At 41.5% G+C, this 23,843-nt stretch overlaps 1 protein-coding gene across 1 annotated transcript; it reads right to left on the bottom strand.

Annotated features, from left to right (window-relative positions):
* Nucleotides 1-8,430: 8,430 nt before the first annotated feature.
* Nucleotides 8,431-23,666, bottom strand: fgf11b (fibroblast growth factor 11b). The gene is made up of 4 exons (XM_062406320.1): nucleotides 23,552-23,666; nucleotides 22,476-22,579; nucleotides 9,183-9,381; nucleotides 8,431-8,567 (listed from the first exon to the last, which is right to left on the bottom strand). Exons 1-4 carry the CDS (start codon nucleotides 23,601-23,603, stop codon nucleotides 8,431-8,433), a joined length of 492 nt encoding a protein of 163 aa, XP_062262304.1. The 5' UTR covers nucleotides 23,604-23,666.
* Nucleotides 23,667-23,843: the final 177 nt, after the last annotated feature.

Here is a 23,843-nt window from a genome sequence, read left to right as displayed (position 1 = left end):
ATCAGTGGAGTTCCAGATACTGGGGTCACCATGAAAATCCAGATTAACCTTTCAAGGATTATTTTAAAATAACATTTTATATGAGCAGGTGTTATAATGCAAAAGTAGCTGACCTTCCCTTTTAAGTCTCTTTAAAAAAGTTATTGCTGGAAAATAGCATAAATTGTCCACAGGCTAGTGAGGCTACTGGCATCATGTGTTCTATGGACGTCTTTCATCTGTTGTTGAACACACCTCTCAAATCCACCTCTAAGAGGAAGTGGACATTAGAGGAGCTGAGGTTTGTGTGTTTCTGCTGTAGCTGTGTGAAGAAGCAGACCCTCCTGCTTGGATTAGACTGATTAGCAAATACACTTTGTTGAGAAGAGCTATATGAGCATCAGTGTGGGTCACTGAGAGACTGGATTCGTTTGTCACAAGCATTGAGTATGGCAATGAAGTTGTCAACTCCGAAAGACAAGAGTTGAGAAATTTTGGGCGACGCCAGTGTGGAAAAGTCTAAGTATTTGTACGTGGGGGGGGGGGGAGAAGTTCGTATTCGACCTGTAAAGACTAGTAAAAATTCTAAATAAACAGTCTAGTGGTGCATCAGACCATCTGAAGTAGTTTGTCTCCTGATCCAGCAAAGGGCGATCACTGTCATCTTGACCTATTGTATGTCCTCTTGACCTATCAGTAAAGCTGCTACAAAAATGGAGGACGTTAGCAAGCCAAGTCAACAACAGCGTACATAGAACAGTAACGATCAAAAGTGACGTATTAGTCGTCTTTGTATCATGTAGCTGCCGCATCACAAATCTGTGGGTTCACCTGTTAGCAGCAGTTGGAGGCAACTCAGACAAGCGGAGCAACGTCAAGTGGTCAACCTTGTGTGACTGCGTTGTGTGTGTTTGTGTGGGAGGGGTTATTTGAATATATTCAAACTAGAAATGGTGTGTCAGAGAAAAACTCACAGCCCTATTATTCACACAATTCTTCACCACATAACGATTCCATCAAAGATAGGGAAAAGAGAGACTGGGCTGTAGGTTCAGTCTGCCACCGCTGGTACCTGCCAAGCCACCGGTTAATGGCTCCTCGAGTCATTTGGTTTAAAACACTGACATAGCAGTCATAGCTTCAACTTGGATAAAGTAACTTCTTAACAATACCTTCCGTTATATTCTTGAATATATATTTCTCTGACATACATTTCCACCACTTAGAGCTCATTAGGTGACTGCTAAAGAAAGAGAATGGACAAATAGATGATTAATAGCATCTTAACATTAGAGGGAACTAATACAAAATCTTTAAATAAATCTGAAAAAGAAGTCAAAAAATGGGCACGGCTTACAATCATACAAATATATGTTATTTTATTGAATAATATTCCAGAATAAGACTTCTCCCTTCAATTCATGTAGGAGGTATCGTAGAAATGTACACAGGTCTGATGGCAAACACAGAGCCAGGGTGAATCCAGGGCTTGATACTGAGAGGGAATGGTCCTTAAAGAGCCAAATGACGTTGACGTATGCATGCTCTGCAAAAAAATAAATCCCCATGTTAGTCCAGACGATTATTGCGGCCATTGATTGCCTTTGTGGCCTGCAAATCCTGATTGTAGTTCGTTAACCTTGCGGAATTTGTCTCTACTCCTTGAGCGCTGCAGGCCGTTAGCTCTCATTGCATATTGCAGGTCTTCTTTACCTGCTGTGCTGCTGTGGTCAAAAAAAGTCATTATGTTGTCTCTTTTTGTAAGGAGTCCAGCATACGTCCAAACCCCTGGTAACACTCGGGAGCTGCCTGAGGATTCAGGCCTTCTCTCTGTGGCTCTTCAGTGCCAGGGCCCATTTTTATTTATGGCTTCTTTTTTTTTTTTCAAAGTTTCTTTCTTTTTTTTTTCGGAAGACAAGAAGATTGGCTTGAAAGAAATCCAAGTCCTTAACAGTGAGAGACAGAGAGAGAGAGAGAGGTTGGGGGGAACTTTCTGGAAGACTTGCGTGACCGTAACTCGAGAGACCACCAAGGTCAGTGTGTGGGTATGAGAGGACACATGTTGGCTGTAGATGCTGCTGATGTCCTGCCGTTTCCACTCCAATGCATCGCATCTTTCACAAACAAAAAACTCAGGGGCACAGTGGGATTCCGTTTCGCGTGAAGTTCACTCCACCAAAGGAAAAAAACGTACACACCAAAGGGAGGAACATTCATGGAGGAGGCATGACATGGCAGAATTAAAATACAATACAAAAACATCAACAACGATTATTTAAGTACATTTCTGAGCAAAATAAAATAGATCTGACATCCGATATACAGCGTATTATTGACACAACACACATGTTAACTGGTAGCATTTAACATTTAGGTCCTCCACATCAACAGGAGAAATATCAGCCCGCAGGAGCAAAACATACACATACAAATTAAATGGCTTCTGCGGAATGCCCTTTAAAAAAAAGCGGCTGCTTATTTGATTAGACATATTCAAACAGACAAGTTGCAGCCAAGACTCAACCTGGTCAGGCAGTATTTAATCAGTATCTAAAATTGAACAACAGTGAGCATTGCACATTTACATTTAGCAATGTGATTTAAGGACATATTAATACTCTATATTTTGATGGGGTTTGCAATAATCGGTTGTCATAGAATTAGATTTATATATTTTGACCTTTTTTTTTTTTTACCCTTGATTAAGTGAGTTACCTTTTTAGCTCCCAACTTCTTCCATTAGAGGGAGCTAGTTATACATAGATTTTCCCTGTTTGATGACACACCTTTCAGTAGACATGTTGTAATTACTAATAATAAAACAAATAAAAGCAGTGATAGAAAGCTGTTAATCACATTTGTCTGCAGTTCAGCTCTTTTTTAAAAAATCTGAAATAATTCAAAATTCATTCATATTCCTACGACAGAAACAAAAGGCTCCATAGAAAATAACTTGAGATGCATAGCTCAGAATGGTTGCATTTCACAGATGCTACTGTGTGGTAGTGTTGCTGCGCTCAGTGCGATCAAAATGTGTTATTGGTTCTTAATATTACAACTGAAAACAAATGGTACCAGTATTTTTTCCAGAGATGTACCCTGGATGTTGGTTCCTTGTGCAGTGCAATAGAAGCTTAAACACAGATGGCCGCTGAGCTGCAGTTGAATATTCATTATTGCCTGTTAGTCCCACTAATGGGGATGAATTGATTCCCTGGTTGTATACGACCATAACCTTTATAAGAACCTCCTTGTGACTTCACATTGAAATGCATTAGGCAATGCCCAGTGCTTGTAAGGTGCAACGTGCCTCCAGTTTTCCAATGAGGTAAGGTCTACTCTTTGCAGAACAAGTCTGTGTTTTTCATGCATTTTTTAAATCTGTCATCCAGTAAAGATCGTCACGCACAGGACAAAGAAAATGTCATATTAAAACGAATTAAACAAATTTCTGTGATTGAATTAATCCCGAACACATAAAACAAAGTCCCTGGAAACGCTTTTGACAGATGCAAAAATTCCGGCAAAGTGAATCAGTTCCAAAAACTTGAACGACTGCCAAAAGGTGTATTTGTATTTATTTTTGAATGTGCAACAAATTGAGAAGAAACAATTTGGACTTGATGTGCAAAGACCTTTACTCTCCTCAAAGTCTTTTATTTGGGGAGATGGTTCATGTTTATGCACCTGCACTACCTTTACGGACCTGTATGGACAGTGTGGCTGCTGCAATTCACAGCGTTTCAAACAAGAGGAAGCTATTTGTCCACGGCCCAGTGTCAAGGCCTCAAGAAAAAAGCAAAACCCTTTCCCTCTGTTGTCGTCAAGTTGGCGTCTCAATTTTTTTGTTTTTAGTTTACAGATCCTTATCAAACAACAGCTCTCCGAGTTCATTATGAAGAAATAGATTTCCCTGTCTCTGGCTGACCTTGGGGAGATTTCCGCACCTATCCCAGGGTGGCTGTTCTCTCGTTTATGTTTTATTGAGTCTATCGATCAGTGTTTCAGTCTCATGCCCTTTCTTTTTCTCCTTGGCTCTGTCTTGTCTTACCTGACTCTTAATCACAGATACACACACACACACACACACAGACCTTATAAACACCCTGTAAGTATACACCTACGCAGGCGACAGTGTTTAAAAGAGAGTTGAAATAAAATATGGGGATGTGGGTAAAGAGATGTGTGTAGGATAGGGATAACGACTTTAAATCTCTTACGTGTGGGCACACATAATACAACTGCTTTTTTATGCTCCATGGTAACACCTCGCTGTCAAGACCTGACGTCACATACATGTTTTCCCACTGGCAAAGTGGAGGACTTTCTGACTCCTTCAATCAGCAAAAACAAAGGTCATTTTAGTTGCTGTTCTACTCCTTCGCTATCTCTCTCTTTGTGGACCTGCGGCTTCCATCTTCTCACATGACTTTTACATTCAAGAGCGTCACTTAACGACTGCATTCTGTTTGCTTTCATTGCACCTACTTGCTTTCTCAGTTTCTCTAACATTCATTGTACAAACTCTGTTTACCACCTCCTGTTTACATTCTACCTCTACTTTAATTTTTCACATTCAATGTCAGACTACTTCAACTCATCAGACTACTTGACGTTACTGTAATCTCGGTTCTACTTGCAGTATCACTGTCCGACAACCTACTGTGGCATTCTTTAGCATCAGTACAGAAAAGACTGTCTCTTTTTTGGAGGATTTAAAAGGTCTATGGAGGAATTTTGATCTATCTTATATGTACACAAAACCAAGACACGAATTTCTATTAAACGAGGTGGAATAGGTCAGGAAAGTATCCATTCATTTCTTTCTTTAACATTGTGAGATGGGGCATTTTTCAATATTTTCTTTGACTATGCAGAGAAGGATTTTATGAATCTTGAGGGAAAACAACCAGGCATGTTTAGGGGACTTATATTTTCTTAATGTCCAGATCTAAATAAACATATGGATCTAGTGAATTTAAATGTGGTTTCATTTAGTTCAGGGGTACAGTTAATTATATAAATATTCTAGAGATGAAAAACAAAAGTGAAAGTAAGAATTAGTCATAGCCCAAAGGAAAAAATGCCATGATGTCTTATTTTGGCTTGCAAAATTCCCTTGCTGTCACTTTGTCACTGCTTTGCACCTCCAAGTGCTTATGGAGTGAACTTATGATCAACTCCAGAGTGGCACGCAGGAGCTTCAGACAGAATACACAAACACTGAAGACTGTGGGAGTACTTGCTGCTAAAATAAGCCCATAACGTTGTACTCTACATGCTGCGCTCACGCTTTGATATCATACAGTAGTTAGTAACGCACAGTTAGAAACCGTACCAGGATGTACCAAATCCATCGGGGAGAGGGGGAGTTGGCTCATCAAAAATAGATTTGTAATTCTACAATGCAAAATCAGCTACAAGGACAAAATATCTAAAATTGAAGAGAACGATTTTCCCCCTGGAAAAGCCCAGAAATTAAAAGGCGCAGTGGAAGAAAATGCTAAAGCCCTCCAACTAATTTCCTCCATAGACCCCCTTTCATAAATAGCGCACAGTGCCTTACATGCCCCTTTTGTCTCACGTTCATTATCATATCTTCATGCTGCACATAAAACCCTGCCAAGAATCTTGCTTACTTCACTGCAGAAATTCCTTATCAACATTCCTCAAGAATACACCTGCTAATCCCTCACTCTCACAAAATAACTGCCTCCGTGTGCTGACCTCTTTACGATTCAACGCACAATTTCAGACTTCCTTTTCGCCCCCTCGGTACAGCACATTCACGAAGCCACCGCTTCACCTCCTGTGACCCATCTGCACATTATTTCACCCTTAAAATGAGATAACCTCACTGCTGCATTGAAGCTGAGCTTGAGCTCTCATAATGAGCATTGCTCCGGCATCAACACTGCTTTTCCTGACATAGCGAGGGACTGCTTCTGCTGTTGTTGGTGGTATCCATGCGCATTCACTTTGACGGAACATTGTGGTGACATTTTTTTTCCCTTCAGTGGCTTAGCAGAGCCGACAGCACCCGGCAGCCGACAGCACTGAAATAACCTGACAGCTCCCATTTAGTAGCCTCAGCTTCCATCAGGCCATGGCTTATTTTGTCTAACAGTCGTCCCTGCTTAAAAAACCCGGTGTAAATAAAAACACAAGGTAATTGCATCTAAACAAATATGTTAACTTAAGGAATTATTTCCTGTTGGTTCATCCCCATAAGATAAAGTGTTCGGTCCTGATGTTAACCATATACAGAAAAATGGACTACATGACTCAAAAGTGTCTCGATCGACCCCTGGTGGCTGGCTGACGTAAAGGTCATAAACCCCACATCCTCCATATTAGTGGATGGGACAGTCAAATTACACATTAAATAAATTGTTCTTAAAGATGGTTTCAGTCAATTTAGTTTGATCTGAAAATGTAATTATTGACATCTTAGAATCACTCCCCATTGGTCAACATTTTATAGTGTTTGCCCGCCACTCTCTAATTTGCCTCCCCATAGTTTCATATTGACCCAAAACGTTTTACACTTACACTAACCCTCATAATAACACAAGAGATCTATCCTTTGCTCGTGTGCTACCTCAAGCTACAGTGTGCTCACGCAATGGTTCATAACGGTTTTGCTGTCCGTGCACACAGTCAGACCTCATAGCTTCAACTGTGGCATGCAATGCAGTTCGTTTTCTGACGTGAGGACTTCTCTTTCAATCTCTAGTCTTTTATCATCTGTGCCTGACCCCTGTTACCGTCATATATTGAATTTATTCTGTGGGAAACACTGGTCAAGTACGTTTATCGATGGGATTTTGCGGATCTTTCCCCTGACTGTGCAGTCTCTGGCTCCAAATGTGCTTGGGTACATAATTTTTTGGTTTCAGGATTGTGGCAGGTAGTGATAACCCAGCAGCCCATGTTTAAATACAGTCTGTGAAGCAAAAAGGCAGAGGTTACACCTCTATCTAACCTCTATATGCGTGGGCTCATTCACACAAAGAATCTTCCAGGGGCGTCCACACCACAGAAGACATCCACACGTGGGGTGAAAACACAATCACAAAGAGACATTTGCTCAGACAACTGCATTTTTGAGGGAGATTCTTCCAAGGTGAATTGATAAAGCTAGTGCGTGGATAAGCTGCCAGACATCCTCGGAATAACAAGTGCACCAGCGCAGAGGCTCCTCTGGCTTTGATGTTTGGCTTCAAACCTGGCTTTATGCTGACAGCAGATGCTGAGTGAAGTATACACTACAGCTCCTTCTTCAGGTGACTGAGTTCAGAAGCACCCTGGGTTTTAAAACATGACCCACTTGCTCATTTGTTGCCTTTGATGAGATGGTGCCTTGATAAGTGGCTCTCACTCATTCACACACTGACTATTATTTCTTTCCTAGCAGAATAATCTGTTGCCTTGTTGGTACAAATATTGCACAGGCCTTTTGATCCTATTACTATGAGTCTGGATTAAGACCTAGACATTTAAAATCTATTTTATGGCTCATCTTTCCTGGAAGAATAGTTATTTTATTGTATTTCATAATTTTGCAGGCAGCACCTCTCTTGTTAGCTTCATGAAATATTCACAGCATAATTTCCAACCTTATCACCACTGTTCCGTTATCTTGTTGTTTTTGTTCTTATCGTGTTAATCGTCTTTCACAGTTAGCATATCCATTTCCATCTGGCTGACATTAATCCAAAATAGTTTGAAAGGTTCAAACCCAAACCCAAACCCCAAAACAAAACAAAAACAAAGATGAACCCTATTAGTTTGAATGTCATAATCTTAATTTTCTGTTCACAATCTCTCATCCACTCATCTTGCTCCGCTGACCTGACCGGACCCAGGCTTCCTGCAGAGATCTTTCCCCCTCTGGGTTTTTTAATCTCACTGAGCTTTAGTTGACCTTGGTGATTAGCTTAGCTGGTCGGCAGATGGTGGGTGGAAAAGCTTGCGGCGCCACACTGTCACCAACTTTAGGGCTCAAGAGGGGGCCCATGGGTGAGGATTATGGCGCAGAGTCGGCCCTGGAAGTGTGCGAGCTGTGAATTTACAGTACAATAGAGCCGACGGGTGGGTAGCGTGTGTGTGAGAAAAGATGGAATTGTCAGTGGGACAAAGAAGTTGGAGTATGACAGAGAAATGAAACAGACTGTGCATTAAGAAGTCATAGGGGGCAGAGAACAGTGGAAAGGGGAGGTGCTAGTAGTTCTGGCTGGGGCGCTGGACTTTTCTTTCTGTGGGGACAGGTGAGGGGGGGACTCCTCTGTCAGGCCTTCTCGGCTGCTGATGGACGGCTGACCCTTTGTCCCTCAGCATCATGTTGTGCACTTCAGGAACGTGGTGGCCATTCCCTCAGCCACCCTCAGCATATTTTAGTGACGGTGTTCCAAGTGTCACTGCTCTCTGTCCCACCCTCAGTCTCCTGTGCTATGAGGCGTCAGCCTTGGGGGCTTCTTTCCGTCCATTCTTTAGAGAAGGCGAATCAGACGTCTTGACCGTCTTTCGAGGAGGGCTCACCGGTTCTGCGGCAAGCTCGTGTAGAGACGGCTCCTTATACATGGCAACTGTGAGACAAAGACAGACGCTGTTGGTTAATAATCAAGGAGTTGATTAAAGGAGATGTTTTATGCTGTTTCAGTGTGTTATGTTTTTTTTTGTGTTAGAGATCTGCAAAGTTTAAAAGGCCAAAGTCTGCAGTAAAGTGAGATCCTCTACCCCTCAGAAAACTCTGCTCAATCAGTATTGCAGCCGATACTTCTTCCACATCATGATGTCACGTTGCATCATGTTGACCTACATTTGCATAATGTACACCTAGTGGCTACTTTTGCCCGCTGCATAACAATGCCAGGTAAAGCGAGAGCAGAGGCCAACATTTTCCACATGTGCAGGAAGGGGTTGACTAGTTAACACAGAGTGGGCCATTAGCCAATCAAAGCAGACTGTGCTTTATTGGGAGGGAGAGAGGCACTTAAATGTAGCTGTTGAGACAAAGGCTGAAAAGAGGAGCTGCAGAAATGAACAGTATGAGGAAAGTGATGCATTTTCTGAACATTAAAACATGTCCATTTTTTAAAGTAACATTAAAATGATGAACCTGAAAATTTGTATAATCTGTCTCCTTTAATAACTGAGAAACAGATTTAAAATTGTGCTCAAGTGGCATAAAGGACACTAACCCTCTATAACTTTAGGCAGGAAGTGTGCAGCTCCTTTGTTCTTCTTTACCCGGTTGCCTTTCATGACCTGGCCGTCACGATTGATACCGATATACCAGGAGCGGCCAGACTGGGTCTGGCGGTACAGCATGGAGGAGTATGTAACATAGTAGTTCTCAAACACGCTCTCCTTGAACTTACACTCTGGAGTGAAGTGCTCCTGGAAAGCAGAGGGGGAGAGATGCATTCGTATTACAAACAAACAAAGAATAATGTTCAAATATCACAGGAAAACCTTTATATGATTCTTCGAACATGAACTCCGATGCCCGTCAATCCACACAAGAAGAACAAGTACATGGAAACAGGCAGTGAAATACATTAATGAGGTGACTTTTTACTGAGGGAAACGAATGATATAATTATATCTAGACTTGTGTGTCTTTAAAAGCATTAACCTTCCTGGTCCTCGGGGAACAACAAGACAGAGCATACAATATGATGAACAACAGAATTAACATCTCTACTAAACATAACACATCCCCCAATGAAAAGAGAAGGGAAGATGAAAGCACTGAAATAATGACACCTATACACTAACATACTAATAAATAAAACCCACACACATACAGTACATTACATACTGTATATACAAATGACTAATTCTGACATCAAACTGTTTACTGCTTCAGTGGCAAGTTCAGAAAATAGACCTGCCTATAATAAAGAAAACAAGAAAGCCCTAAAGATGTACAATATAGGAAAAATCTTTTGTGTGCAACATGCATTTCAGTCAGACAACTCACGTTCGATCATGTAATATATTTATTACAACAGATTTAGTGTTTGGCGTCTAGGCTCCAACTTAATCACTCCCCCATATGATTACACAGGAATGATGGGAGTGATGATCAGATACTTGTAACCCCCCAAAACTGCACATATTCGGAGCCTGACGTACGGACCGGTATCTGCTATATGTGCGCCATTCACCGCCGCGGTGTGGCAATGCTCCATAGGGGCATTAGCCTGCAGGAGAATATGCTACCTAGTGAAACTGTTATGTGCGACATTCACCGCCGCGGTGTGGCCATTCTCCATAGGCGCATTGCCTGCAGGAGAATATGCTACCCAGTGAAACTGTTATGTGCGCCATTCACCGCCACGGTGTGGCCATTCTCCATAGGCGCATTGCCTGCAGGAGAATATGCTACCTAGTGATCCTGTTATGTGAGCCATTCACCGCCGCGGTGTGGCCATTCTCCATAGGCGCATTGCCTGCAGGAGATTATGCTACCTAGTGAAACTGTTATGTGCGCCATTCACCGCCGCGGTGTGGTCATTCGCTGTAGGCACATTATCTGCGGGGGAATACACTACCTAGCGAGGTTCCCTATACAGGAATATAGTGAACTTGGCACATGGCAACATATGCACCGGAATTTCACACTTTAAGCCCAGCAAACCACCTGAAATGCAATAATATGATCAGTCTGCAAAGCACATACAAATTATTCACTCACATGTTTTGTTTGTATAGCCAATATTCAAAAACATGATTTTTTTCATCATGCTTAATGAGTGCGACATCCTGTCCTTAACCCTCGACAAGAGTAAGGAAAAACTACCAAAAAAAAAACATAAACAGGGGAAAATGTAGAAACCTCAGATGGAGCCACATGTGAGGGATCCCCCTCCCAGGATGGACAGAAATGGATGTATGCCACGGCAAGGGTGCAATGGATCCCTTGGCATCGTTCGCATTGTGTCGTCACCATTTGAGGAGATGAAGGTGCGCCGAAACATGCCTGTGACTACCCCGGACGCGGAGACCTGATGGATCCCGAGATCTGACATGCAACAAAGGAATTATGCAGCAGAGATTACATATTAAAATGTTTGAGAGTCAATATTCCTTCTTGTGGTGTCCAACTTAGCATGAGTAGCCTTGATGATGGAGCGTTGCAGTCATAGCGGTGTCACATCTTAGGGAGTGCGGTGAACAGCATCCAGGTGTTAGGCCTCAGCTCTGGCAGGGATGGCGAGGCTTTGAGGAGATCTGCTACCAGTTGATTCCTTTGGGAAAGGTACTGTTGTCCGGAGACAGGAGCTTCAAACCCATGGCTGGAGATTGGACTACAACTCCAATAATCCTGCTGGAGTGACGTGCCAGTAGGTACTATAACACGAGCAGGCACCCAAGTTTTGTTTACATCACGTGCAGGGAAGATGGCGTGTGATTCAAGACTGAATTGTTTCATTCATAATGTTCAGTGCAGACTTCATTCAGCAGAGGATACCGGATGAAATCCCCAGCGGATCCAGGCGCGCTTCCTCTGCCTCCAAGGGACAACATCCCGAGGTGAGGGAGAAGTTTGTCGAGCAGAGATGTCCCGGGAAGAAGCCGTCAGCGACGCTGCCGGCAGCGTTTGTTCGGCCTTGCGGAGCTGCCTTTAGTCAAGAAGTAGTTGAAACTTACTCGTGGCTCAGATCCGATGAATTAAACGCTTTGGGTGCGCAGCTCCTCCAGGATGTGGTGCGCGCCGAGAGGCCCGCAGGAGTCGTGGCGCAGACGCTTGACGTCCGATTCACACATAGTGAATGCCGAAATTTCGGAAAATAAAGCAAACTTCTTCGGTGGAGGAATCACTCGCATTGAGAGAGACAACGACCCACGGTGGAACAACGGTCACTTGGTCAATTGCTGAGACGCTGAAGCAACAGGTAGCAATACTGCAGCAGCAGTACAAGCAAGAGGGATTGATGGGAAATGTCTCTCTGGTTAAATAGACCACCTGATAAGGTGGGTGTGTATTATAGATGGTTGTGGAGATTAAGGTATGTAGCATGATTGGCGCAGCGCAGCTCGAGTTGCCTGCCAGAACTAGCTCGCAGGCGTCGCCATATATGTGTAAGACTACATTTATCAGTATTTTCTTTAAGATTTTCATATCTTATTGTTTTGCTTAGGAAAACATCATGGACTTCATATTCTAAATCAGGGAACTCAATCATTGTGGTTAAATAGGGTTATTGAACAATCATGGTCATGCTTAAAAAAAATTGACCCATCATAATGCCAGTTGCTTCATAAACATGCTGTTTTGTGGCACTAACTGAAATATCCCATCCTAATGATCGATGAGATGAAAAATAATAATATTCCAATATAAATATCTGAAATTGGTCTCCTGACCCTGAATTATTATTTTTTTAATTCACATGATTTGACAATCTGAAAGTTTAGAAGAGATGGAGGAGAAAAAAAAAAGAATATGTTAAATAGTGCACAGACTAAAGCTACATTAAAAGTACGGCTGATTATGAGTTATTCTGCTCGTCACTACCTCCCCAAAGAGGCCATGTCTGTTTGATTGTAAGCAAGATTTCACTCAAACTAGTTCCACATAACTTGGTAGAAAGATGCAGTGTATGTCAGGAAATAACTTTATTTAATCAACATTTTCAGGGGACGGGTCCTGGATAATTTCTTTTTACTTTCTTGAACATTCATGGAAATAAATTTGAGAATTATTTGTTCTTTATGTCTGAAATATGGAAAAAGCCCAGCGTGATTTCCCAAAGGCCACACGATAAGTCAAATTGCTCTTTTTGCCAGACTCACATTGAGAACCATAAGACCGACAATGCTTTATAATATAGAGGAATAGGACAACAACATTAGCCTTACATTGGAGAAGGTTCACAAGTTGCAATGAATTAATAAATAAATAAATATTCAATCAACAGATTTCTTATGGATCAATTTATTGAACTATCAGCTGTTTCAGCTTGAGAATAGGACTGTAGTATCGAGTGTATTGGTTAATAAACAAGATCTTAATCAGTGTGTAAAAAGGTTCATCGGAAAAATGTCTGTTGATGGAAAATGATTAGGGGTTTTAACTACATATCACTTTATTTAAAGGCGTCAAGAGTAAAAAAGGGCAAAAACCATGCACTGAAAGAAAGAGAATGACCAGTTTAACTACTCTCACTGCTGTCAATCGTCCACAACTGCCTAAATCAAAATAGACATTAGAAAATCTTATTATCCAAACCTGGATCAAATCCAACAATTCAGCTAGTAGTTTTAATTGATCACGTTCTCACAGCACGACCCCTCCCTCTCTGTCCTCAACATAAGGACTACTGAACCCTGCATAATGTTATCGGGTGATATTAACCAATACCGACAGATATACATCTCTCTTAGTCTCCATCAGGGTCTCGGCAGGGTCCTTCCCCTGTCAGAGAGCAAATCCAATCTGCCGGATTGATTAAGTGGGCGCAGCAGGGCAGAAATGGCTGAATGGAGGATTTCTCCGAGACTCGGGATGACAGAACAGGGCCAAAGGATCAAAACTTGGCATAGACGAGCTTTAATAAAGTGCCAAAGGTAGATTGAGAAGGTGTGGGAGACCTCTAGTTTCACACTTATCGCAGATCATCACCTTTCTCCTTCGCAGAGAGGCTTCATCTTTAGCTGAAACGACAATTACTCCCTCCCATCTCCCCCCCCCCCCGATCCACCACAGTTGCCTGTGTAACTGCGCTCTTAGATCTCTAAAAACAAACAAACAACCAGCCCCTACTTAATGCAACAAACTTTTTCTTTCATCGCCACCACATCACAGAGCTATTTTGAGATCCTCTGACTGGTTTGATATCTTCTGCTGTGCTAACACAAAGAGGATGGATCGATAGATGATCCGCTTCATTCATTATTAATCAGGGCAGAGAGCAAGAGGGGTGGGAAGTGTGGGAGACAGAAGGAGAAAGGTAGGAGAGACAGGAAAGGAGAGCGGGAGATCACTCGGAGAGGACAGAGAGGTTGCTGGGTAATAAGGAGATTAGTGGGGAGGAGAGAGGGAGAGTGATGCTTCTTTGCATCTCCCCCAGGGCCAAAACCCTGCATGGCCACCACCAGGGCTTTAGTTGCCGGCAGCCCATGATCTGACACTTGCGTCCCTCTGGGAAGAGTAACCATCAATCCAGTAAAATACCCGTCAGCTCAACCTCTGAAATTACACCAGCAATAACCCCTCTCCCAAGTCCTCCTATAATTACCCTTCATAATCAGTCCCCTGGAATTAGCCCAATGATAGAACCCATAACTTCTGTATTTCATCCAAGCAGTCTCTTAAGGTCTGCAGAGAAAAATGTAACTGAGGCGAGATAATGAAATAAATGTCCTTATAATAAAGAGTTTTTGTAGTAACGAAATTCAATGGTCAATGTACCCACCCATAACTTGACAGAACTATGATTATTTAACAAGTTTTTCCCAAAGAATTTATTTAATCTATGGCAACAACTGATAGAACTGATAGACTGCATTGCATGCCACAACCTCAGAAACGATGTGGTCTGACTGTCTGCATGGGCAGCGGAAGAAATTAGAATATGGCAGACGGTCATAGACTAGATGATTAATAGGAAACACTGCTTTAACAATCCACGTCTCTGGACCTGACCTTGAGGTAACCTCCAGACTTCCTGCAGAACCACAGGGACATCCCAGCGTCCTCTCACTGTGGACATCACCCCAACCATCACATTTACCTTTGAAGTAGAATAATTGCTGGAGATGTGTTTGAGTGTCGCACATTTTTAAGAGTGATTTCACATCTCCACCTAAACGACAGGGTGCTCAGACTTAAAATGAGATAAAAACCTCCTTCTCCATGACTTTTTGAAAGACCTGGGCAGCTTCCCCTTCCATTTGTCTCAAGCTCAAAGTGAATTTAAATGAAAGCATACGAGAAAGGTAATAAGTAGCGTCCGTGCTGAGAATCCTCAAGATGGGAAGAACCTTTTTATGATGCAGAGCGCCATCCCAACTCCCCCCCCCCGCCCACACACACAGCGCCTCCCTCCCCTACCCTCGTTCCTGATAACCTCTCTTCTACCTGCTTCAGGAAGCTCCTCCATGCCACCATATACTGGGATTGCACTCCATACCAAATAAGGACGGTGAAGTACTGATAACACATTCTAGCACTCACAGGGCACAGTTTCTCCAAATCTGACTAATGTCTCTCCTTGCATATATTTAGGATGTAAGAACAGGAATGATAGTTGTGACTAAAAGGATAGAGAATCCATGAATAACATTTAATATCTTGTTTACTTTCAGTTCATCATGCGTACACAAGCATGAAATCAGAAATAATGCCCCTGAAAATGTAGTTCTCTTTCTGAAATTCATTGTAGAATTTCTGAGACACAGTTATTTGCAGTCCCCTGTTTGGACACCAGGGGTCACAGTGTCAACTATTGACTGTCCCATCAGCTCCTTGAGTAATCTATGGGAAGATGTGAAATCTGCCCAGCTGCAGTAATCCCACCATATTCCCACTGTACTGCATTATTGCTGCAGCGAGCCGTTAAAATATAAAGCCCATGCACAGCAATCCTCTGATGCACATGCACATAATCTGTGTGCATGAGTGTTTCCAGTGCAGGGAGACCATGTTGCTGATGTTGACGAGCCAGATGTAGATGCACAATGACACGCCACGTTACGTAAGTCGATAGGGCACAGACGTGCTTATTAAGAGGGCTTTGCGGGGGATGAGATTGGCAGTTAATACTGTCTAACACCACATGTGTATGGCATGTCTCTGATGCTTTATGATAGCCCAGGGAAGCATGATACTCACATGACAAGAGCATGAGTGGATGATAATGTGCTGGGACTCTTGCCCCTGCCGAGTTGATTGACAGCTTGAAGGCTCCTGTCAATATAAAGCAGCTGACAGAGGAGTGGTAGCTGACGTCCCCTCTTTTCGACCCTCAGTGGCAGAGGTGACCGGCTGCACGTGGCCTCTGCTTTGAATTTTCTGGGACACCGAATAATAGTGATTGATTATGTGTCATCATCAGCACCACCATTATATCTGTGCACATCACAAGAGCTACACTCTAAAACATCCCCAATTTTTTTGAAAGGAAAGAGCTTGTATGAGGTAGATGACGAGTCTGTGAGAATGAATAGGTTTTGCCTTCACTAAGTGCTGCTTATTTGCTGCCAAGCACAAAGTCTCCTTATATTCTTCCAAAATTCTGCACCTCATCTCTTTTTTTTTCTTGCTCTGTCCAGTCTCTCAGCCACTCTTCCTAATGTCCAGGTTTCCTGCTGTCCGTTGATAAAAGGGATGTTATCTGGCCACTGGTGTTGCATCTCAATGCAGTCCTCGGTCCACGATGACAATCCCTTTCATACCCTCTGTTCTCGCACGCGTTCACACACAAGGGTCACCGGGCTTCGCAGATCACTATTCCATCCGTAGATGTTCCTATATTCTCTGTGACAAAAATAGTGAACCTATGTTATTACTTTTATTACATGTCATTTGGCTGACGCTTTTGTCCAAAGCAACTTACAATTAGTACACGCAATATTTATGAGGGGCCATTTAGGGGTTCAGTATCTTGCCAAGGACACTTCGGCATGCAGATGGGGAAGAGTGGGGATTGAACCAGCAACCTTATTGATGGAGAACGACCACTCTACCCCCTAGACCACACCGCCCCCAGAAATGTCCAATTGCAAAAGGTTTTTAGATGTCACTGTGAATGTTGGAGCCTTTGCCCCCTGTCTCCTGGAGCTCAGGGTTTGCTTTTAAGTTCATAAGTTGATCACAACGTCACTGACCTTGTGATCAACAAGAGCTCGTTCACAAAGGCAGCAACAACGGATTCCCCAGTTAATTCATTTTGAACTTTGTATTCTAAACAAGCCGGTTTAGAACAGGCTCTGCACTAGTAAACTTTTATTGTTTAATTTATTATTTAGAATTACAGATCTGTAATAAACAATTTTGGTGTTTGTCAAAAACACTCAAATCCAATTATGTTGAATTAAATTTCTCATAAGACACTGAATAGTAGTACAGCCGCTCAAATGATGAATTGGAACTATGTTCTGTTTAAGATGTCTTTATTTTGCTGTTGATCGACAAATCAATGAATCATCCAACCATTGCAGCTTGGCACTACAGAAGCACTCCACTTGCAGTCTGCTCTCACAAATAATCTTTGAACATTCATTTGTGACAGGTGATCAGATCTGCTGGCGGCAACGTTTATCATTTTAACCAGTGATAGTGACGGACATTACCGAGTGAGAAATAAGAACCTGCTACCAGAATGTTTTCTACACTGCTCTATGCTAATAAGAAATATCCATTAGTGTACTTGTATCTTTACAATCTGTTTGTCTGAGCACAGTCAATCACTGGTGCACCCAAATTATTTTTTTCTCACGTCACACACTCTAATTTTCACTTGGGTATGCAGCGTAGTGCTTGCTCTGTTCAGAAGCTGTGGTAATGGAGAGCAGCTCTTAGGGGAGCAAAGAAAAAATACTTTAGATAAAGAAAGGACTAGATTTGATCAGCTTTGAACGTTAATCATGGTCACAGTCATTTAGGATATAAAATGATTGAAATATGAAAAGCTCATGTCTAAACTTAAACCGGCACAACAATTTGAAACTTGTCAATAGTCAAGTCAGTCTCCATCCACACACACTCTCACTCACTCACTCACTCACTCGATTACTCACTCACTCACTCACTCACTCACTCACTCACTCACTCACTCACTCACTCACTCACTCACTCACTCACTCACTCACTCACTCACTCACTCACACACACACACACACACACACACACACACACACACACACACACACACTGTGTCTGTGAGGAGTTTTCCAGAGCACATAGATTATAAAATGGGGGCAGGAACGAGCCTAGCTCTATTTTTGTATCAGGATCAGCCATTTCCTGTTGTTACCTACAGGTAGGTGAGGCTTGTGAGATTTATGTTTGAGACGAGGGAGCAGTGAACTTCCTCTGCTTGTTGCAGAGCCGGGCCCAACAACCCCATCTGTGTCTGTGTGTGTGTGTGTGTGTGTGTGTGTGTGTGTGTGTGTGTGTGTGTGTGTGTGTGTGTGTGTGTGTGTGTGTGTGTGTGTGTGTGTGTGTGTGTGTGTGTGTGTGTGTGTGTGTGTGTGTGTGTGTGTGTGTGTGTGTGTGTGTGTGTGTGTGTGTGTGTGTGTGTGTGTGTGTGTGTGTGTGTGTGTGTGTGTGTGTGTGTGTGTGTGTGTGTGTGTGGCAGGAGAGTGGGATTCAAGAGAAAACTGTCAGCTTTCTTTCTCTCTTTATTAGGATCCCCATTAGCGTCCGTATTACTTTGGCTGTTTTCAGAAGGGTCCACAACACATAAACAAGCAGTTACCATGAAAGACTCAACAAACAAAAACAGCTCATCTCATTGAACTAACATTGAAGTGAATATTACAGTGACTGAGACGTCTTACACAAGTGCACTAATGGAAAAATAAAAATAGCAATAACAGAAACAACCACAAAGGAAGTAAGTGACAACAGATGTTAACAATGAAATGAGCAGAGTCACGTTATGTGGTCAAGTTACGGATGTTTGATTCAAGCCAACATTTGTGAAAACCAGTCCAGCCGCAGAATTATAAGAAACCTGACTGTTCTTCATTCAAATAAATTAATAATAATTGCAATAACAAATCTGTGTCTCAATGACCTTCTATTCATCCATCCTGCTCTTTCACTCATTTAATCTCATATAAAAACACAGAAAACTGGCTTTCATGAGAAAGCAATATAATAACCGTCAGTAAGCAGAAGCAGAGGCAGTATATGCCAGAAGATGATAAAATGGCTCGAGGGAAGCAATGAGTCTCTGTCAGTCTTCTCGGTTTCTCTGAGAGTGACAGTGATGTGCTTATTTATCATAAGTGCAAATATTCCTAGTCGTTGACATGCACTTGCTTGGCTTGCTTTTAAATGTAACTGCGAATATGAACATGCCCTCACAGCGCAGACATATGGATAAAGGACCATATTGTGCCATTTGCACTCCCCGGTACTCCAGCAAATTAGAACATCACACACACTATAGAGAATAACACAAGGCCATGAAACCAAACATCCATAATATTGTACAAGAAGGCAGCTGTTATACAGGACCTATAACAAATCCTTCCTGTAAATGTGTGTGTGTGTGTGTGTGTCATGGAGAGGAAACTCTGTGAAAGAGGTCAGCATGGGATCACTGCAGCTATTGACTGCTGCAGAGGAAATCCCTTTTCCTGGTGTTCACAGAGGCGAGGCACCGGAGTCTAATGCATGCTAATCAAGGGCTCAGAAGATAATAGCAGATGGTGTATATGCCATAAATCAAGATTTAACTCACACATGTACAGACAACGCTCGCTCCTTTATATCGCATATGCATAAAACCATATGCCATATTGCCGATTTTGCATACAACTTTCCATACGCCCAAATATCCACAGAGGAGACTTATTTAAATCAGATTTATCTCACAACACTGACATTCATTTTTACATATGTGTGCAGTAAACTGTGCAATAGTGACATCCTCTTTGATATTTTATTTTAATTTATGCAAAACTGGGAAAACCTTCAAATACACTTCATCCAACTTACAGGTACTCTGGCATTTCAGGTATAGGGATATGATGTTATTTATAGAACACATGTCTAACTTTATAACTCTTGTGCTGTTATCTTTTACAGAACTGGAAAGATAACAGTAAGATAAGAATAGTAAAATGTCCCTGTAATAACCCCATACTATTCATCATGTCATGTATCTGATAACATGTAAATGTGATGTGATTGGACTACATGGTTTGAGACTTTGACACTAACTCTGTTCAGGCTGCTTATTGAACTGATCAACGTTGAAGTTTGGATCTTGATTAAAAAAGGAAAGTTTGTGGACCGTGTTGAATCTTCTTCTAGGACCCTCAACCAAACCGCAGGTCTAAATCGGTGCCAGATGATTTTTACTATTTGATTTGTTTTTTAATTCAACGAAGCAGACTTATACAGACATTCATGGGTGGCGTTGGTACCCCATCATGGCAAATCACTAACAGTAAAAGGACATCATTTGTTGTTTTTTTTGTATTGGGCTGAATTGCACAGCTTTTATTTTGAAAAGCTGTGAACTTTAATATGAAGACTGTTAATTCCTTAACAAACCTCTGAAATAGCTGATGTACAATGTATGAAAAACACCAGTTATGTAAATCAGTCAAACTTATATCAAAGATACTTGTGAACAGTTATAAAGTAAATTCAGTTTAATTTTATGAAAAACATTGACTATAGATTCTTCATTGCAGATAAACCAGGTAGGATGAACACAACATTTTCTAACCTCCCTCTGTACCTTAGACTGTTTATTTAAAGCTCTGCAAACAACAAACACACAATCAAAAGTGTATTGTTTGAGGAGGACTCACTAACGACGAGGAATAATTCTGAAGTAGCTCCTGAGCAGGTTTAGAACAGGCACTGAACTAGTAATTATAATACCGGCAACATAAGCTAGCTAAATAAATGTTAAAAAGCACTGTCCAAGGTGCTTATTAGACTGCACACTAGAACTACCATGTGTCCAGGAGCTAATGGTTATTGAAGATAATTCCTGCTGCTAATCAAGCAGCCTATCCCCCCAGTTTTTATGTTGTAGATTTCATCTAATTTGCAACTTAACTGAATGAAGCCCTTATGGCTACTTACTAATACCCCTCTGACACTTTATTTGGCATAATTGAAATTATGCATAGGGGCTAATGAAGTGCTTTAGAGAATTAAATATATGATAAAAAACAAGTTGTGATACTAACACTGTGCCACGGGTATTACACTTCAAAGAGGTTCTCCATCTCTCTTCTCAGCCTCCTGCTACTGCTTCATCTATGTTTTCTACCTTTGTAGTATTATTTAATAGACCGAAAAGTCACCTGAGACTAAGATATGTTGATCTAATAAATCAATCGGAACAGTTTGTATCTGCAACTGATGGCCTCTCTATTTGCCTGCAACATCAGAGACACATAATCTAATGCATTAACTAATGAATAACTGCAGAGCTAAAACCTGACCAGACAGAGTCTTGTTATCAACATGCTTTCTATCATCTAGTCTTGTTTTGCCTCTAAAGGCACCTCGCAGCTTAATATTTAGCATATGCATCAAAGGTTAATGAAAGTAAAATAAGTTTACAGGGCTGTAAAAACTTTAAATATACAAACCTAAACCATCAAACACAAGATAAACAACCCCATAATGTGGATAACTGTCACTGTTAAACTTGTCTTCAACAAATTAATTGATATTATTAATTAAGGTTCCCAACACATTCAGAACACGATAAAAAAAAAAAAAACATCTTCAGGACATTTAAGCAACACATATTTTTGCAGGACAACCATTTCCGATCATCTGTCCTGATCATAAACAGTCAACACTTCCTGCAGGCAGAGACCTCAGAACAGCCCCAGACATATTAATGTTTAAAACCCCTGCTGTCCCTCTTCCTCCCTGCTTGTCTCTCCTATACTAACTGGAAAAGTCATGCAGGTAGTCTATAACGTTGTCTATCTTTTACACCTCATCTCTCTGTGTATCACTTTTCTCTCCCATTTATGTAAACCTGCTTACAAAACCAAAATGCATGCACCTCTTTGCTTTGATAATAACCTTTTCCATAAGTTTTGGCTGATGTGCCTCTCCCTGGAAACTAAAAAAATGTCTGATTGAAAATGAGCACGACTTTGCAGATTCCCACCCGCTAGTGGTGGCAGAGCCGCCCACCTTTGATAACAGGGTTTTATCATTTCTAAATATATATATATATATATAAATGTCATTATGTAGAAAAATCCCAATGCTCTTGGTAAGCATTGGCCCTGAAAGGTCCAAGACAATTTGAAACCCTAGGTGGCATTTTGAGCCATGTTTAACCCATAAATGTGGATCTATTTATAAATGTATTAATATTAACAAATACTACATCAGTGTGCATTATAACTCTAACTATCTTAAATTTCCCTTCGAGATTGTAAGTTTCAGATATATATACACCACTTACTGTATATACACATAATAAAAACTTTAGGTTATTTTAAACAGGTTAAATACTCGCAGTTATATTAGTATGACACTTAGTCCATACACTGTACTCAATATGACCTATATAAATATGAGGAGTACTACTATACCCTTGAAATGAAAATGAGAAATTTCTCCTCTTCGTATTTTGTCTGTAAATTTCATTGTTAGTGATGTGGACAGTTAACAGCTTCTCTTACGGTACGTAAACAGAAGGCTTTTGTCACAACCTGCATGCTTAGTTATGAGAGCAACCATATTTTTATGTTTATTGATGTGGTGTCACGGTGGTTGATGAAATGGCAATTAGCTTCTTGTATACACACACACATACCGAGGTGTAGAGGTATCCTTCACTATTCATGGCGAGGTACAGCCCTGTCTTTGCTCCCTGGATAGCCACGATCCGCAGTCCCACTGGAATCAAGTTGAACTGTGCTAAATTGGGGAATAAAGAAGGAAGGAGAGAGATAGAGTACAGCAAAGAGAGAGAGAGAGCGGGACGGAGAGAAAAAATAGAGAGTCAAGAGAAGATTGTGAAATCAAACTGCAATACTGAAGCTGTAGCGGGCTGAACGGCTGAAGCCTCCCTGCCGCATGCTATAGCTCTCTTAAAGCCAAATGCTGTGGCCTCTCAGAGTTTATGTTTGTGTAAACACAACACCATGTCACCTTCACTGTGCTTTACACTGCCTCTAAACCTGGGTAATAATGGAGATGCTCTGCCACACCAAATAGAGCCTAGAGCAAAGACAGGTAAAAGTGGGCAGGTGAAGGATAATGTAGGTTGTAGAATGGATAAAAAATGTAAATTCTTTAAATACAGTTTGAAAAAGGGCTTACGTCTGAGTGTGGAAGGTCAAATAAGAATCACAAAGAATGATACCCGGAAAAGAACATTATTTTCTGGTCTGAAAACCAAATTGAGACAGCTAAAGGTCATGGTGAACATTCATCTCAGCTGCTCAGAAGCCCTTTAAACTCAAAGTTGTAGATTCAGTTACAGTTTAGATGGATGTTAGGGATGAGAACCAAGCACTTCTGAGGGTGAGCAAGGACATGTTAAATTAGCAGGTTTAACGTGATGTTCCTTCCCATTAAAAGACAAAAATAACATTACAAATTGGAGCAAATTTGACAGATAAGCTGACAAAACCCAAATTTCAGCTGCAGGGATATAGTACAGTGCGTCTGTTTAGCTCACTGAATACAGGGCAGCACTTTGCCAAAGCTGGATTTTGTGCTCCCAGTGAGAGTATCAGCTGCTCCAAACTCAAGCAGAAAACTGAGTGTTCCCCAGCTTAGTTCCTCTAACTGCTGCTATAGAGACTAGACTGTGAATAATTTAATTAAAAATGTCAGAAAACGACCACAAGCAAAGACATGGAGCCTACAGACAGAAACACTCACAAAATGAGCTGCTTTCATCCCTCGTGCTGTCCATGGTGCCGTCAGGCTGCATCTGCAGGTAGTATCCGTGTTGGCTGTATAGCCGGGTAACAATGCCTTTCAGCTGCGGATCTGCAAGGGAGCACAGGAGAACAACATTGTACTTTTTGCGATGACATGTCGAGAGTAGAAATTATGTTCACAGAACTTGGAAAGGTAATAGGTTAGTCAAACATTTCTGAGTTTAGAGCATTGACGTTATATTGAGATGGACGACACGTCTCCAAGTCCTCTCATTGTCCAAAAATGAAGG

The sequence above is a fragment of the Platichthys flesus genome, chromosome 15 (genome assembly GCF_949316205.1).
Source record: "Platichthys flesus chromosome 15, fPlaFle2.1, whole genome shotgun sequence".
Classification (NCBI taxonomy): domain Eukaryota; kingdom Metazoa; phylum Chordata; class Actinopteri; order Pleuronectiformes; family Pleuronectidae; genus Platichthys; species Platichthys flesus.
This window is presented reverse-complemented; position numbering and strand designations above follow the sequence as displayed.

Bases quoted from the DNA above. Each gene is read 5' to 3' on its own strand.
- fgf11b (XM_062406320.1), bottom strand. From the start codon at position 23,603: ATGCAGCCTGACGGCACCATGGACAGCACGAGGGATGAAAGCAGCTCA. The intron at 22,580-23,551 runs GTGAGTGTTTCT...TCCCCAATTTAG, and splicing joins GGATGAAAGCAGCTCATTTT to CACAGTTCAACTTGATTCCA. The intron at 8,568-9,182 runs GTTAGTGTCCTT...TTTGTCTCACAG, and splicing joins CCTGCCTAAAGTTATAGAGG to TTGCCATGTATAAGGAGCCG.